This window comes from Somniosus microcephalus, chromosome 23, assembly GCF_052327205.1.
Source record: "Somniosus microcephalus isolate GS21.2 chromosome 23, FLI_Smic_1.0, whole genome shotgun sequence".
Lineage (NCBI taxonomy): Eukaryota > Metazoa > Chordata > Chondrichthyes > Squaliformes > Somniosidae > Somniosus > Somniosus microcephalus.
In genome coordinates this window covers 3,753,659-3,772,139 of record NC_141009.1, presented here as the reverse complement: position 1 = coordinate 3,772,139, position 18,481 = coordinate 3,753,659, and the positions used below count along the sequence as shown (strand labels likewise).

At 47.8% G+C, this 18,481-nt stretch overlaps 1 protein-coding gene across 1 annotated transcript in view; it reads left to right on the top strand.

Annotated features, from left to right (window-relative positions):
- Positions 1-234: 234 nt before the first annotated feature.
- LOC147101563 (serine/threonine kinase-like domain-containing protein STKLD1) overlaps positions 235-18,481 on the top strand; it is a 42,131-nt gene continuing 23,884 nt past the window's right edge. Inside the window, exons 1-4 of the mRNA XM_085965224.1 lie at positions 235-335; positions 6,905-6,975; positions 9,278-9,393; positions 15,632-15,744. Coding sequence (XP_085821350.1) covers positions 240-335; positions 6,905-6,975; positions 9,278-9,393; positions 15,632-15,744 — 396 coding nt within the window. The 5' untranslated portion in view covers positions 235-239. The remainder of the gene's footprint in view (positions 336-6,904; positions 6,976-9,277; positions 9,394-15,631; positions 15,745-18,481) is intronic.

The window sequence follows — 18,481 nt, the reverse complement described above, 5'->3', positions numbered from 1 at the left end:
CTGCCTTTCCCCACATTACACCAGTGACTGCCTTTCCCCACATTACACCAGTGACTGCCTTTCCCCACATTACACCAGTGACTGCCCTTCAATTGGCTGTGAAGCACCTTGGGGCAGCCTGAGTGTGTGAGAAGCGCTGTAGAAATGGAAGTTTTTTTTTTAATGTGAGGTAGCAGGGATGAATCCCAGTGCTTTGACCTTCACTTTGTCCCTTGCTGTTTGCTGTACAGGAGTCGGCGATGTCCGTTTGTATGGTGATGGACTTCTCTGCTGTGGGAGACATGGCCATGCTCCTCCGGGACAACAGACGGAGGAAGCAGAAAGTGCGGGAGATGGTAAGGAGAGATGAAGAAAGCCCAGTGTCTCCATGTAGCTCATTCCTCCCAGCACTAGGGGGCAGCCTCATAGCTGGCTGCTGATCTTTGAGCTGGCTGAGAACATCATGGGGGTGAAATTCGCCCCGGGTAGGCAGCGCGCAACGAGCGCCAGCGAATCAGCCGCCCGATTTGGGCGGGGTGTAAAGCGGCCTGCTCTTTTTTTCTGTTCTTCTTTTATTGTGAATATTACAGAGAATGTCCAGCACAGAAACAGGCCATTCGGCCCCACTGCTCCGTGACGGTGTTTCTGCTCCACACGAGTCTCCTCCCACCTCTACTCCGTCTCACCCTGTCAGCATATCCTTCTATTCCTTTCTCCCTCATGTGTTTATCCAGCTTCCCCTTAAATGCATCTATACTATTAGTTAGGGGGATAGATAGAGTTCTTTGCAGCCGAGAGCGAGAGTCCCGAAGGCTGTGTTGCCTGCCCGGTGCCAGGGTTAAGGACATCTCCTCTGGACTGGAGAGAAACTTGGAGTGCGAGGGGGAGGATCCAGTTGTCGTGGTCCATGTTGGTACCAACGACATAGATAGGACAAGGAAGGAGGTTCTGCTGAGGGAGTTTGAGCAGCTAGGGGCCAAATTAAAAAGCAGAGCCACAAGGGTAATAATCTATTACCTGAGCCACGAGTGAATTTGGCTAGGACAAATAAAATTAGAGAGTTAAATGCGTGGCTCAAAGACTGGTGTGGGAGAAATGGGTTTTGCTTCCTGGGACACTGGCACCAGTACTGGGGCAGGAGGGAGCTGTTCCATTGGGACGGGCTTCACTTGGCCAGTGCTGGGACTAGAGTCCTGGCGGATCATATAACTAGGGCTGTAGAGAGGGCTTTAAACTAACTAGTGGGGGGGAGGTTCCTAGAGAGCAAATAATAAAAATGACAACAGAGAAGGTCATAGACTTAGGTAGCAGTGGGGAAATTAAAAACCAGAGCGTGTCAGGAAGGGGCAGAAGGTATGGAGTAAAAGGTAAAGTAATAAAAAGGGCAAAAGCAGGAACTAAGTGTCACAAAACATCTTTGAAAGTTCTCTATCTGAATGCACGTAGCATTCGTAACAAAATAGACGAGTTAATGGCACAAATAACTACATATGGGTATGATCTTGTGGCCATTACAGAAACAAGGCTGCAGGGTGACAATGCCTGGGAATTAAACATACCAGGTTATTTAACGATCAGGAAGGACAGGCAGGAAGGAAGGGGAGGTGGGGTGGCTATGTTAATAAAGGAAGGAATCACTGTAATACAGAGAAATGATATTGGGTCAAAAGATCAGGATAATGAAACAGTTTGGGTGGAGGTAAGGAATAATAAGGGGAAAAAAACACTAGTGGGCGTAGTCTATAGGCCTCCGAACAGTGGCAACTCTGTTGGACGGAGTGTCAATCAGGAAATAGTTGAGGCTTGTAATAAGGGAACATCTATAATTATGGGGGATTTTAACTATCATATTAATTGGACAAATCAAATTGGGCAGGGCTGCCTTGAGGATGAGTTCATTGAGTGTATTAGGGATGGGTTTCTTGAGCAGTATGTAACTGAACCGACCAGGGGGCAAGCAACCTTAGATCTGGTCCTGTGTAACGAGACAGGATTAATTAAAAATGTCCTAGTAAAGGATCCCCTTGGAATGAATGACCATAACATGGTTGAATTCCATATTCAATTAGAGGGTGAGAAGGTTGGATCTCAAACAAGCGTGCTAAGCTTGAATAAAGGAGACTATGAAGGTATGAGAGCGGAATTGAGTAGAGTGGATTGGGAAAATAGATTAAAGGGTAAGATGATACATGATCAGTGGTGTACATTTAAGGAGTTATTTTACAACTTCCAAAAAAAATATATTCCACTGAGAAGAAAAGGGTGTAAAAGAAAAGACAGCCATCCGTGGCTAAGTAAAGAAATTAAGGATAGTATTCGACTAAAAACAAGGGCATATAAGGTAGCCAAATCTAGTGGGAGGATAGAGGATTGGGAAAACTTTAAAAGACAGCAAAAAATAACAAAAAGATTGATTAAGAAAGGGAAGATAGATTATGAAAGTAAATTAGCAAAAAATATAAAAACAGATAGTAAGAGTTTTTATAGTTATATAAAAAGAAAAAGGGTGGCTAAAGTAAATGTTGGTCCCTTAGAGGATGAGACCGGGAAATTAATGGTGGGAAATATGGAGATGGCAAAAACACTGAATGAATATTTTATATCAGTCTTTACAGTAGAAGACACTAAGAATATCCCAACACTGGACAAACAGGGGGCTAAAGGGGGGGAGGAGCTAAACACGATCAAAATCACTAAGGAAGTGGTACTCGGTAAAATAATGGGACTCAAGGCGGATAAATCACCTGGACCTGATGGCTTACATCCTAGGGTCTTGAGGGAAGTGGCGGTAGGGATTGTGGATGCATTGGTAATAATTTTCCAAAACTCCCTGGACTCGGCAAAGGTCCCGGCAGACTGGAAAACTGCTAATGTAACACCCTTATTTAAAAAGGGCAGTAGACAGAAGGCTGGAAACTATAGACCGGTTAGCCTAACATCTGTGGTAGGTAAAATATTGGAGTCCATTATTAAGGAGACAGTAACAGGACATTTGGATAATCATAATTTAATAGGACAAAGTCAGCATGGTTTTATGAAGGGGAAGTCATGTTTGACAAATTTGCTGGAGTTCTTTGAGGAAGTAACATATAGGGTGGATAAAGGGGAACCAGTGGACGTAGTGTATTTAGACTTCCAAAAGGCATTTGACAAGGTGCCACACAAAAGATTATTGCTTAAGATAAAAAATCATGGGATTGGGGGTAATATTCTGGTATGGATAGAGGATTGGCTATCTAACAGAAGGCAGAGAGTTGGGATAAATGGTTCATTCTCAGACTGGCAATCAGTAACTAGTGGTGTTCTGCAGGGGTCAGTGCTGGGTCCCCAACTCTTTACAATCTATATTAACGATTTGGAGGAGGGGACCGAGTGTAACATATCCAAGTTTGCAGATGATACTAAGATGGGAGGGAAAGTAGTGAGTGAGGAGGACATAAAAAACCTGCAAGGGGACATCGACAGGCTAAGTAAGTGGGCAGAGATTTGGCAGATGGAATACAATACTGGAAAGTGTGAGGTTATGCACTTTGGCAGGAAAAATCGTAGAGCAAGTTATTATCTTAATGGCAAGAAACTGGAAAGTACTGAAGTACAAAGGGATCTGGGGGTCCTGGTGCATGAAACTCAGAAGGTTAGTATGCAGGTGCAGCAAGTGATTAAGAAGGCCAATGGAATGTTGGCTTTCATTGCTAGGGGGATAGAATATAAAAATAGGGAGGTATTGCTTCAGTTGTACAAGGTATTGGTGAGACCGCACCTGGAATACTGCATACAGTTTTGGTGTCCATACTTAAGAAAAGACATACTTGCTCTCGAGTCAGTACAAAGAAGGTTCACTCGGTTAATCCCGGGGATGAGGGGATGGACATATGAGGAGAGGTTGAGTAGATTGGGACTCTACTCATTGGAGTTCAGAAGAATGAGAGGCGATCTTATTGAAACATATAAGATTGTGAAGGGGTTGGATCGGGTGGATGCGGGGAAGATGTTCCCGATGATGGGTGAAACTAGAACTAGGGGGCATAGTCTTAGAATAAGGGGCTGCTCTTTCAAAACTGAGATGAGGAGGAACTACTTCACTCAGAGGGTGGTAGGTCCATGGAATATGCTGCCCCAAAAAGCTGTAGAAGCTACATCATTACATAAATTTAAAACAGAAATAGACAGTTTCCTAGAAGTAAATGGAATTAAGGGTTACGGGGAGCGGGCAGGAATTTGGACATGAGTCTAGGTTCGGAATGGTCATGGCCCTGTGGGTAGCGGAGCGGGCCCAGGGGCCGTGTAGCCTGATCCTGCTCCTATTTCGTGTGTCTAATTCTGTTAGATTCAGGAGATGGTTCTGTGATAGTGGATTGGCGGTTAGGATCAGATCAGCCATGATCTTATTGAATGGCGGAGCAGGCTCGAGGGGCCGATTGGCCGACTCCTGCTCCTATTTCTTATGTTCTTATTCGCCTCAACCACTCCCTGTGGTAGCGAGTTCCACATTCTCACCACTCTCTGGGTAAAGAAGTTTCTCCTGAATTCCCTATTGGATTTATTAGTGACTGTCTTATATTGATGGCCCCTAGTCCTGGTCTTTCCCACAAGTGGAAACATCTTCTCTGCGTCTACCCTATCGAACCCTTTCATAATTATTCAGGTCACCCCTCAGCCTTCTCTTTTCTAGAGAAAAGAGCCCCCGCCTGTTCAATCTTTCCTGATGGGTGGAACCTCCCAGTTCTGGTATCATCCTTGTGAATCTTTTTTGCACCTTCTCCAGTGCCTCGATATCCTTTTTGTGATATGGAGACCAGAACTGTGCACAGCGCTCCAAGTGTGGTCTAACCAAGGTTCTACACAAGTTTAACATAAATTCTCTGATTTTGAATTCTATCCCTGTAGAAATGAACCCCAGGTCTTGGTTTGCTTTTTAAATGACCTTATTAACCTGTGTCGCTATTTTTAGTGATTTGTGAATCTGTTTCCCCCCGATCCCTCTGCTCCTCTACCCCATTTAGATTCTTATTTTCCAAGGAGTGTGTGACCTCCTTATTTTTCCTACCAAAATGCAACACCTCGCACTTTCCTATATTGAAGTTAATTTACAATTTACATGCCCATTTTGCGAGATTATTAACGTCTTCCTGTGTTTTGTTGCACTCTTCCTCTGTATTAACTACACCCCCCGATTTGGTGTCATCGGCAAATTTTGTTACTGTATGCGACTGCCGCAAAAGGGCTTGCTCGCACCCCTGAGTAAGTGCACCACACATTGGATCCTGCAGCAACAATTTGTATTTATCGCAGAATCTTGCAGCACAGGAGGAGGCCATTCGGCCCATCGTGTCTGTGCCGGCTCTTTGAACGAGCTGTCCAATTAGTCCCACTCCCCCTTGCTCTTTCCCCAAACCCCTGTGAATTTCACCCCTTCAACTATTTATCCAATTCCCTTTTGAAAGTTACTATTGAATCTGCTCCCACCGCCCTTTCGGGCAGAACATTCCAGATCACAACAACTCGCTGCGTAAACAAAATTTCTCCTCATCTCCCCTCTTTTTTGCCAATGATCTTCAATCTGTGTCCTCTGGTTACCGACCCTCCTGCCACTGGAAACAGTTTCTCCTTATTTACTCCATCGAAACCCTTCATAATTTTGAACACCTCGATTAAATCTCCCCATAACCTTCTCTGCTCGAAAGAGAACGACCCCAGCTTCTCCAGCCTCTCCACATCACTGAAGTTCCTCATCCCTGGGACCATTCCAGTAAATCTCCTCTGCACCCTCTCCAAGGCCTCGACATCCTTCCTGATGTGCGGTGCCCAGAATTGGACACAATACTCCAGCTGGAGCCGAACCAGTGAGCTTTAAACAACGTCTTTAACACGGCAAATCATGCCAAGGCATTTTCTTGTGTTGGGGGAGGGACCGACAGTAACCCATGGTGTGCGGTGCGGGGAAGGTGAGTGCAAGATGAATTGTAAAGATGTGTTTTGAGAAGGTTTCTAAAGGTGGAGAGACTGGGGGCGCGGGTGTGGCGGGTTTGGGGCGACAGCGTTCCAGAAAGTGGGGCTGAGGCAGCCTATAAGCTGTGCCACCAGTGGGGACGGGGTGGGTGGAGGGGGAGGAGAGCACACAAGGCCAGAGTGGGAGTAGCGATGGTACAGGGGCAACCGTAGGGCTGGAGGAGTGTCGCATAAAAAGGGTGGGATGAGGCCACAGAGTGATTTGAAGAGGAGGAATGAGGAGTTTGAATTGAATGTGCCAGAAAGCTGGGAGATGGTCAGCGTTCAATTGACGGTCTGTGCCAAGTTAGATGATCGCGGCTCGTGCGTTGGCACTAATGGAGTGGGCTATGGTTGGGAGGAGGGGGGAGGGCGGAGGTTACAATGGGCCTTGAAGTCCCTGGGCTGGGGGAATGCAAAGGTTGGCCAGGGATCCCTCACACACTCGCTACCCTCGCTAGAAAATGCATGTGTGTGGACATTGGCGAGGGCTTCCACGGGCAAATAGCCGGAACGCCCTCGTACATGAACATTTGCAGGCTTCGGCAATCTCCAGTTTCCCCACACAAGTGGCTACTCCTCAGGTGTGAGCCCAGGCAGTCAGTGTTAGCAGGACATTGAACCATGGAGGACATCACAACGAAACCTGATCCTGTCCTCACCCGACGCTGGAGGCCGCTGGATGGTGATCAGTACTGGGAGCACTGCTGACTCCCCAACCCAGAGGTGCTCAGGCCAATCATCGCGCTCCCAGTGCCCCCCAGCTCAAATCAGCTATTTCAGCACAGGCCGAAGACCAAACCGCGACCTTCCTGGACTAAACGACCACATGGAGCAAGACATTTACTCACTGAGCCATCAGGAGTGTCTGGGAATTTTTCTTTCTGCAAGCCGTTCTGTTCTGCTCCATTTATACCATGTGCATTTGTTCCCTAAGGTGATCAAGAATTTCCTGGGACAGATGGTGGATGCCCTCGTCTATATCCAATCCAAACATCTGATTCACGGGTTAGTACCTGACGGCATGTTCTCTGTTCAATAAGCAGACGGCAGCTAATGCTGGGAAATGAAGTGTTCTTTCACTTTGCAACCACAGGACAAAATCAAACTTTCACAGGGCAGGCACAGCACGGGTTAGATACAGAGTAAAGCTCCCTCTACACTGTCCCATCAAACACTCCCAGGTACAGCACAGGTTATCACGGGTCAGAGTAAAGCTCTGATGATCATTAATATGAACGAGCCGGATTTTGTTGTCCGCAGTGGACGAATGGCGCCTGTCATGAGTTAGACTTGTCCTGTCCCACAGACTTTCTATGGGTTTTGCACGGCAAGTTGATGTCAGCCAGTTATCCAAACAGCGCAGCGCCCTCTACAGGGCATCTGGGACCTGTGTGAACAGGCAATTATCTGGGTTTCTCCTTAACCAATCAGATTGAACAATCGTTAATGAGCAGCGCAGAGCCAGAACCAGGAAATGTCGGTTAGAATATTTAATTCAATGCCAGATCGGGTACAGAAAGCGAAACCAAGAGAAGGAAAGAAAGATGGGATTAAGAGAGAGATGAGACAGAAAAAGTAAACAAAAAAGTATTAACATTTATTAAAAAATCTCCGTCAATAATTAAAATCTGAAGGAATGAGACTGCACACTTGTAAAAGTCAATTTTCAGTGCCAGCGAGGTTGTTTGGCAATATTTAAGACTTATCACGCCGTTAAAAGGGTACTTGGATTGGAGTGGACGAACCCTAACTTTTTCTGGTGAGTTTAGTGTGTATCTATGAGTTAAGTACAGCGACTTCACGCCGTTCCATGTATTTGAACGGTGAGCCTCTCTGCAAGATGGCGTTATCGTGCAGCTTCTGGAGGAGCAGGGCATCTCTGACAGCAACTTCCGGATTTCCACGTTTAACTGCGTGTGCGCTTGCCGGAAGTTGCTGTCCGATTTGCGCATAAATAACGGCGAGTGCTGTTAGCCTCACCACTATATTCACAACAAAACCCGCCCCATTCTGTATCGCTCCACCTTTGAGATTTTCCTCATTGCTTCACTCGAAGCTAGTTTGGTACATTGTGCTGGATGAGTCTGTTCATAGAAAACATCGAAAAATAGGAGCAGGAGTCAGCCATTCGAGCCTACTCCGCCATTCAGTGTGATCATGGCTGATCCTCTGTCTCAATACCATATTCCCGCTCTCTCCCCATACCCCTTGATGCCTTTCGGATGAGACATTAAACCGAGGCCCCGTCTGCCCTCTCGGGTGGATGTAAACGATCCAATGACACTACAGGAAACTCTCATTTAAACGGCACCTAAATATCCGGAATTCTCTATTAACCGGCAAAATTCTCACTCCGAAAACAACAGCTCAATAACCGGCAATGTTGCCGAGTCCGAGTCTCCCGCGGTGGCCGAGTTAGTCAGTGGGGGTAGTTCTCCAAACTGCCACTACTCGGCTTCTTGGCGCTGTCGGGAGTCGGAACACCTCAATACCCCTGTAACAGGCTTTTGTTTATTTACAGTCCAATTGGGTTTTTTTGGGGGTTCAAATAAAAGAGTACCTCAATAACAGGAGTCTGACTCTCCCGCGCTGCCGGTAGTCTCTTCCGATCCGCCATTTTACAGGGGTACTGTGTGTCTCCCACGCTGCTGGTCGTCATTGCATTGCATTACCCTCAACTGGCAGTACTGTACTTAATCAAGCATCTTCCACCATCCATTTAACACAACATTCTGTAGGTGAGTCCCCAATTACTGTATACTGCACATTTCTTGATTTTTTTAATTTTTCTTTGTTAAAAATAGCCTCGGTAGATAACCCTCTCCGTCATCCGGAATTTTTGATCAACCGGCAACACGTCGGTGCCGGATACCAAAGAGTTTCCTTGTATTTCGAAGAAGAGCAGGGGAGTTCTCCCCGGTGTCCTGGCCAATATTTATCCCTCAACCAACGTCACTAAAAAACAGATGATCTGATCATTATCACATTGCTGTTTGTGGGAGCTTGCTGTGCGCAAATTGGCTGCTGCGTTTCTTATACTTCACTTCAAAAAGTACTTCATTGGCTGTAAAGCGCTTTGGGACGTCCTGAGGTGGTGAAAAGTGCTGTAGAAATACAAGTCTCTCTTTTGGACTATAGGGAGTATCATGGGGCAGACAGTGTTCTGCACTCCCCCATTTAATGCCTTACTGACACTGTTTAGACTCACGTGTGGAGGAAGCAGAAAAAAATAGTGTGTGCGTAGCTCGGAAGAATAATATGCAAATTAAAATGTTGGTACAATTTATTGCATCAATTCCCTCCCTAGAAACTTGAAACCGACGAACATCGTAATGACGGACGATCTCTCATTCTTGATTTGTGATTTCATCGTTCCTACGTTTCTCAATGATGAGGTTAAGTTAAAGATCAGGATGAAGGAGGGTAAGAAACGCTGTTTAATTCACCCATTTTCCCGGGCAGAACCGTGGCAGCTGAGCTGCTTGAAGAGAGTGCAGAGATCTCCCCCGGGTGACAGCTGGGACTACATTGGCCACAGTGCCTCTGAGCTCCAGAGGGGGTGGGGGGGTGAAAACAATCTACCCCAGCCAATGAGGTGACCTTCGCTGGAAGACAGGTTAGGTCACGATCGGCTCACCTGTGGTGCCCCCACAGTCGAATAGCCCAGCTCACAGCCAGCCCCACCCTGTACATGAAGAACGGCTGCTGGGACAAGGTCCTGAAGGGTGCCCAGTGCCCGTGTAACCCCAACCCCAGTGAGATTCATTGCGGTCAGGAGAAGGGGTCAGAAAACCGGCTGCATTAAAACGTCAGGCTGGATTCCAGCACGGTCCGAGTGCGCCACCTGGTGTCTGATTAAAAAGCAGCACTGGAACAGCAGTTTCTGGACTGATGGGTCCTGGGATGAGGAATTAGTGGGAGGGAATTGGATGATAGACAAGGATTGGTTTATCGCCTGTAATAACATAGTGCTTTCACCTTAGCCTGCATGAAGACCAGTCTCTGAGAATGAGTCTGGCAGTGGCAGCAGTTTGAAGCCCAAGTACAACAGAAAACTACCCTTAATTTGGCAAAGATTTGCATTGAATTGCCTTCCTGCTTCTTTAGCACCACATAGGTGGGATAAGGTTTCCTGACCGGCTGTGTGAAAGGAGGGACACTGATGGACATTACTCATTTCAAAATCTCTACCATTCTTAATACTTACAGCAAGAATCTAACCAGTATTGTACCTGCTCTAGTGTATGCGCTTTAAGTCAGAACTACTTTTTACAGCTCCTGTATACTGTAATACCGGCAGTAACCACACCGGTATATAAGCTGTGCGCATGCCTCTGTACCCCAGTCTAGAGATACCCTCCTCCAGTAAAGACCTGTTATTTGTTTATGTACAGCATCCGTGTAATTATTTATCCACTGAATCACGGATCTAACAGTGGCGACGAGTGTTGATGCGAATCTACCTGCAACATTAAACAAACAAAAAAAAACAAAAATAGTCGAGTCCAGGAACACAGGCGTCGACCGCGAGCAACCGCCCAGCAGTCAGGCAGAGATCCAACTTCGCTGGGGAGGCTGTGGAGAGCCGGGCTTGGTTCCCCAGCCACAACGAACAGTAAGAGACCGACGACAGGTCCAGAGCAGACCCTTCCCGAGCAGCGGCGGCTGGAGCCGACCGACGGCAGAGAGAGAGAGAGCCGGGCAGCGTCGACGGGGTAAGAAAAAGGGTGAAGAGAGCAGGGCGCAGCCGGGGGTTGATCACCGAGCGGCGTCGAGGAAAAATACTGCAAACCGGAGAGAGAGAGGGTAAGAAACAGCCGGGTTCTAGACTGAGCGGCGTCGACAAATATCAAGAGAAGAACGCGCAGAGCACAGCCAGGGATCACGGGCTGATCAGGGTCCGCGGGGCGAAGCAAGGGGAGGCGCCATTGAGCCACGGAGAAGCAGGGAGAGCGCAGGAGATGCCATTGAGCCGCGGAGAAGCAGGGAGAGCGCGGGAGGCGCCATTGGTGATAGTTAACGCACAACCAAGGATGCCGAAGAGTGGCAGTATCTACGTTCGACAATGAAGTCGAAGATTGGGCGACATATGTGGAACGTATTGAGGTGTACTGCAGGGCGAATGAAGTGCCAGATGCTAATAAAGCACTGGTTCTGTTAAATTCCATGGGTGCAAAAACTTATGGGTTACTGCGAAATCTAATAACCCCAGAGAAGCCGGTAAACAAGAATTTTGAAAGCATAGTAGAAATCCTACAGGACCACTTAAACCCCACACCGCTGCTGATAGCAGAACGATTTAAGTTCCATAAAAGGAACCAACACAAAGACGAAAGCAATGCTGAGTACCTAACGGAACTGCGCAAGCTATCGAAATACTGCCAGTTTGGAGCGGGACTAGCAGACACGTTAAGGGACAAGTTTGTGTGTGGGCTACAAAGTGAAGGAACCCAGAAACGGCTTCTATCAGAAAAGGACCTTACGCTGGACAAAGCTTTCAATATGGCAGTATCACACGAAGCAGCCGCAAAGGGCGCTGCAGCGATACAACGGAGACCGCAAGAATACGGCACCAACGAAATGACCTATGGAACAGGGAAGTGCTATCGCTGCGGCAGAACAACACATGACCAGAAAGATTGTTGGTTCAAGGTCCAAGTGTGCAGACAGTGTGGGAAAGCAGGACACATAGCAAGAGTCTGCAGGTCTGGGAAGAAAACCAACAGTAAGAAATCTCCACAGGAGAAGTACAAAAAGGTACACCAGGTGATGGGCAGTGGTTCAGACGAACAGAAAAGTGACACAGACTCCGGAAGCAAGGAGCTGGGTTGTCTGAAACTACATAATGTAACCGAAATGGAGGATCACCAGACTATCTGGGTTACACTCAAGATAGACGGAGTCCAAGTGGAAATGGAATTCGACACAGGGTCAGCTCTAACAGTCATAAATCAAAGAGACTACAAGCAGCTATTTTCACACATACCCTTGAAAGCTACAGAGATTGTCTTGAAGACGTATACGGGGCAAAAAGTCTACCCCAAAGGAAAAATAAGGGTGAAAGTGACATATAAAGGTCAGGAAATACCTAAAATGGATATATATGTATTGCCAAATGGAGGACCACCACTGCTAGGACGTGAATGGATCCGGAAGATACATTTAGATTGGCATTCCATACAGGCACTGAAGGTGGAGGCCAAAAAGGATGACGACGTCACACCTGGACGACTGTCAAAAATGCTAACTGACGCAAAAGAAGTGTTCCAGGAGGGACTAGGAACACTAAAAGGAATAACAGCAACAATTAAAATAGAGGATAATGCAAGCCCAAAGTTTCTGAAGGCCAGACCAGTGCCTTATGTGATCAGACCAGCGGTTGAAGCAGAGCTGGAAGGGTTGGAACGTTCAGGAGTACTGTCCAAAGTGGACTGGAGCGAGTGGGCTACACCCATCGTTCCTGTAATGAAGAGGTCGTTGAGTAATACGCCTGGGGAACCAAAGAAGGTCTGCATCTGTGGGGATTTTAAGGTGACAGTGAACCCAGTCCTTCACACGGTGCAATATCCGCTTCCACGAATTGAGGATATTTTCGCCTCGCTATCTGGTGGTAAACGCTTCACCAAAATTGATCTAGCCCAGGCGTACTTGCAAATGGAGGTAGAAGAAGCTTCGAAACATTACCTTACGATCAACACCCATAAAGGTCTCTATCAATACAACCGGCTGGTGTTTGGAGTAGCCTCGGCTCCGGCTATCTGGCAAAGGGCGATGGATCAGGTCCTGCAAGGGATTTCAGGAACCCAGTGTTATTTGGACGACATCTTGGTCACGGGCGAAAATGACGGTGATCACCTCGCTAACTTGGAGAAGGTGCTCGCCAGATTAAAGGAATATGGGCTACGAGCTAATCGCCACAAGTGCGAGTTTTTCCAGAAACAGATCTCGTATTGCGGCCACGTCATCGATGAAGAGGGGTTACATAAGCCCCCTGAAAAGATTGAGGCAGTAGTCAAGGCTCCAGCACCGGAAAATGTGTCACAACTGAGGTCGTTCCTCGGGCTGGTAAACTATTACCACAAGTTCTTACCAAATTTGTCGACAGTATTACACCCGCTGAACACCCTACTGCAAACAGGGGTACCATGGAAGTGGGATGATGAACGTAGACGAGCTTTCCAGAAGTGTAAAGAATTGATTGCATCAAAAGAGGTGTTGGCCCATTTCAACCCAGCACTACCAATTCCTTTGGCATGTGATGCATCACCCTACGGCATTGGAGCGGTGCTGTCGCACAAATTCCCAGACGGGTTGGAGAGGCCAGTAGCCTTTGCGTCTCGGTCACTAACCTCAGCCGAGCGCAACTACGCCCAGATTGACAGGGAGGCCCTCAGCCTAGTATGGGGAGTAAAAAAATTCAACCACTATCTGCATGGGCAGAAGTTCACCTTGCTGCCTGACCACCAACCACTTGTCTCCATCTTTAATCCTAAGAAGGGCGTGCTAGTAATGACTGCACAGCGGTTACAAAGATGGTCCCTGTTTCTAGGGGCGAATCAATATGAAATAGAATATAAAGGCACGAAACAGCATGGGAACGCTGATGGGCTATCGCAGCTGCCACTGCCTACGTTGGAGGAAGCACCAGCAGTGGACCCTATCGAGATATTTTATTCGTCGATAATTGAACGATTGCCAGTAACAAACGCGGATATAGAGAAGGAGACCCGCAATGATCCGACGCTGTCACGGGTATATGAATTGACGGTGAGGGGATGGCCAACACATGGCGACTCACTGTTGCCAGCATTCTCATCCAGAAGAGAACAGCTGTCAGTATGCCAGGGGACAGTGATGTGTGGATCCAGAGTGGTGATTCCACCCAAGTTAAGGGAGAGAGTGCTAAATGAGCTACATGAAGGTCATCTGGGGGGAGTGAAAATGAAAAGCCTTGCTAGGGCTTCCGTGTGGTGGCCAGGAATCGATCAACAAATCGAAGACCTAACTAAGAGCTGCTCAGGATGCCAGAAGGTCCAAAATGCACCACCACATGCCCCTCTACACCCATGGGAGTGGTCCTCCTCTCCATGGCAACGGGTGCACATTGATTTCGCTGGTCCATTCATGGACTCAATGTTCTTAATAGCAGTGGATGCTCATTCAAAGTGGCCTGAGGTGATAAAGATGTCTTCAACCACTACAGAGAAAACGATTGCAGTCCTACGGACCATATTTGCCAGAAACGGTTTGCCAGAGCAGATCTGCTCTGATAGTGGACCACAGTTTGTGTCCGATGAGTTCCAAAAATTCATGAAAAGGAATGGGGTAACGCATTACACATCCGCCCCGTATCATCCAGCCACCAATGGATTGGCTGAGAGGTTCGTACAAACCTTTAAGAAGGCGATAAAGGCCATGTGCGACGAGGAAATTCCCCTACAGCATAAGATGGACAATTTCTTATTAGCCTACCGAAACGCGACACATGCAGTTACCAACCAGACCCCGGCCATGATGTTCTTTAACCGAAGGTTGAGGTCTCGTCTGGACTTGCTCAGACCAAATGTGCGAAGAAATGTTGAGGACAAACAATTCCAGCACATCAATGAGAAGCCGACAAGGAGCTTCAATGTAGGGCAACCAGTCTTGGCCCGTGACTATCGAACAGAGAAGTGGCAACCCGGAACGATATATACAAGGCAGGGGCCATTAATGTACACAGTGGATGTCGGGGAGAACATTGTGAGACGCCACGTCGATCAGATCTTAGCGTCACAGGAAGGCGTCAACCCCATGTCTCCAGTACCTGGGGATGAACCCGACATAACGGTAGCATCTACTTCAGACCCAGTAGCAGTGGAACCCGATGAACTACCTGATGAAAAGGGGTCAGAATCGCCTCTGCACCAAGAACAAGAACCTCCGGAAAGTCGCTATCCCGAAAGGGTCAGGAAGCCGCCCCAAAGACTGAATCTATAAATGGACTTTTGTTATTGAATGTACATGTAAAAATGTAATTGTTATTTGAATATTAAGGGGGTATTATTAATCTAAAAAGGGAGGAATTGTAGTGTATGTGCTTTAAGTCACAACTACTTTTTACAGCTCCTGTATACTGTAGTACCGGCAGTAACCACACCGGTATATAAGCTGTGCGCATGCCTCTGTACCCCAGTCTAGAGATACCCTCCTCCAGTAAAGACCTGTTATTTGCTTATGTACAGCATCCGTGTAATTATTTATCCACTGAACCACGGATCTAACACCTGCCCTGGGAGTGTTTGATGGGACAGTGTAGAGGGAGCTTTACTCTGTATCTAACCCGTGCTGTACCTGCCCTGGGAGTGTTTGATGGGCCAGTGTAGAGGGAGCTTTACTCTGTATCTAACCCGTGCTGTACCTGCCCTGGGAGTGTTTGATGGGACAGTGTAGAGGGAGCTTTACTCTGTATCTAACCCGTGCTGTACCTGCCCTGGGAGTACCCCATTTGGACACTGCATATGAAACCTGGGACCGTATTTCATTTGAAGGTGTTGACTGTGCAACACTCCCCTGAATCAGTAACAAATAATTGTCTCTGACATTGATCCTCGAGTTTCTGTCGTTGTGAAATATTATATACAAGTAATAACCAAGTGCTTTTTCTTTTCCTCTTTGGTAGTTTTAAAGACTTGGATGTCACCAGAGGTGCTGGAAGGCAAGGTCGGCATGAGAAGCGACATCTGGTCCACAGGCTGTGTAATCTTCGAGATGATGACATGCAACAAGCTGGATGTACAAAGGCCTTTTCTGCTTCTTTCCTCTCTGACCTCCTTGGGGTAGCATTTTTGAAAAAATTGTTGCACCTCCTCTGCTGCAGACACTGACTCTCACTGGGGTACAGGTTCCACAGACATTGACTCTCACTGGGGTACAGGTTCCACAGACACTGACTCTCACTGGGGTACGGGTTCCACAGACACTGACTCTCACTGGGGTACGGGTTCCACAGACACTGACTCTCACTGGGGTACGGGTTCCACAGACACTGACTCTCACTGGGGTACGGGTTCCACAGACACTGACTCTCACTGGGGTACGGGTTCCACAGACACTGACTCTCACTGGGGTACGGGTTCCACAGACACTGACTCTCACTGGGGTACGGGTTCCACAGACACTGACTCTCACTGGGGTACGGGTTCCACAGACACTGACTCTCACTGGGGTACGGGTTCCACAGACACTGACTCTCACTGGGGTACGGGTTCCACAGACACTGACTCTCACTGGGGTACGGGTTCCACAGACACTGACTCTCACTGGGGTACGGGTTCCACAGACACTGACTCTCACTGGGGTACGGGTTCCACAGACACTGACTCTCACTGGGGTACGGGTTCCACAGACACTGACTCTCACTGGGGTACGGGTTCCACAGACACTGACTCTCACTGGGGTACGGGTTCCACAGACACTGACTCTCACTGGGGTACGGGTTCCACAGACACTGACTCTCACTGGGGTACGGGTTCCACAGACACTGACTCTCACTGGGGTACGGGTTCCACAGACACTGACTCTCACTGGGGTACGGGTTCCACAGACACTGACTCTCACTGGGGTACGGGTTCCACAGACACTGACTCTCACTGGGGTACGGGTTCCACAGACACTGACTCTCACTGGGGTACGGGTTCCACAGACACTGACTCTCACTGGGGTACGGGTTCCACAGACACTGACTCTCACTGGGGTACGGGTTCCACAGACACTGACTCTCACTGGGGTACGGGTTCCACAGACACTGACTCTCACTGGGGTACGGGTTCCACAGACACTGACTCTCACTGGGGTACGGGTTCCACAGACACTGACTCTCACTGGAGTACGGGTTCCACAGACACTGACTCTCACTGTGGTACGGGTTCCACAGGCATTGAGTCCCCGGGGGTGTGTCAGTATTTACAGGGGGACCCCGGGAGTGTGTCAGTATTTATAGGGGGTCCCCGGGAGTGTGTCAGTATTTACAGGGGGTCCCCGGGAGTAGAAACATAGAAACATAGAAGATAGGAGCAGGAGTAGGCCATTCGGCCCCTCGAGCCTGCTCCGCCATTCAATCAGATCATGGCTGATCATCCAAATTCAGGACCCTGTCCCTGCCTTCTCCCCACATCCCTTGATCCCTTTAGCCTTATGAAATATATCTAACTCCTTCTTGTATATAAATTTAATGAATTGACCTCCACTGCCTTCTGTGGTAGAGAATTCCACAGGTTCACCACTCTCTGGATGAAGAAATTCCTCCTCATCTCTGTCCTAAATGGCTTACCTCTTATCCTTAGACTGTGACCCCTGGTTCTGGACTCCCCGGCCATCGGGAACATCCTTCCTGCATCTAGTCTGTCTAGTCCTGTTAGAATTTTATAAGTTTCAAGGAGATCCCCTCTCATTCTTCTAAACTGCAGCGAGTATAAGCCCATTCGACCCAATCTCTCCTCATAAGTCATTCCTGCCATCCCAGGTATCAGTCTGGTGAATCTTCGCTGCACTCCCTCCATGACAAGAACATCCTTCCTCAGATAAGGCAACCAAAACTGCACACAATACTCAAGATGTGGTTTCACCAAGGCCCTGTACAACTGCAGCAAGACATCCTTGTTCCTGTACTCGAACCCTCTCGCTACGAAGGCCAACATACCATTTGCCTTCTTAACCGCCTGCTGCACCTGCATGCTTACCTTCAGCGACTGGTGCACAAGGACACCCAGGTCTCATTGCACTTACCCTTCTCCCAATCTATTGTCGTTCAGATAGTCTGCCTTCCTGTTTTTGCCACCAAAGTGGATAACCTCGCATTTATCCACATTATACTGCATCTGCCATGCTTCTGCCCAATCACCCAACCTGTCCAAATCATACTGGAGTTTCTCGGCATCCTCCTCACAGCACACACGCCCACCCAGCTTTGTGTCGTCTGCAAACTTGGAGATATTACATCTAGTTCCCTCGTCTAGATCATTAATATATATATTGTGAATAGCTGGGGTCCCAGGACCGATCCCTGCGGTACCCCGCTAGTCACTGCCTGCCACTCGGAAAAAGAGCCGTTTATTCCAACTCTTTGCTTCCTGTCTGCCAACCAATTCTCTATCCAAGTCAGTACCTTGCCCCCAATCCCATGTGCCTTAACTTTACACGCTAATCGCTTATGCGGGACCTTATCGAAAGCCTTCTGAAAGTCCAAATACATCACATCCACTGGTTCTCCCTTATCTATTTTACCAGTTGCATCCTCAAAAAATTCCAGTAGATTAGTCAAGAACGATTTACCTTTTGTAAATCCATGTTGACTTTGTCCGATCCTGTCACTGTTTTCCAAGTGCTCTGCTATTACATCTTTTATAATGGACTCTAGCATTTTCCCCACTACCGATGTCAGGATTACCAGTCTGTAATTCCCTGTTTTCTCTCTACCACCTTTTTGGAACAGTGGGGTAACATTAGCTACCCTCCAATCCATGGGTACTGT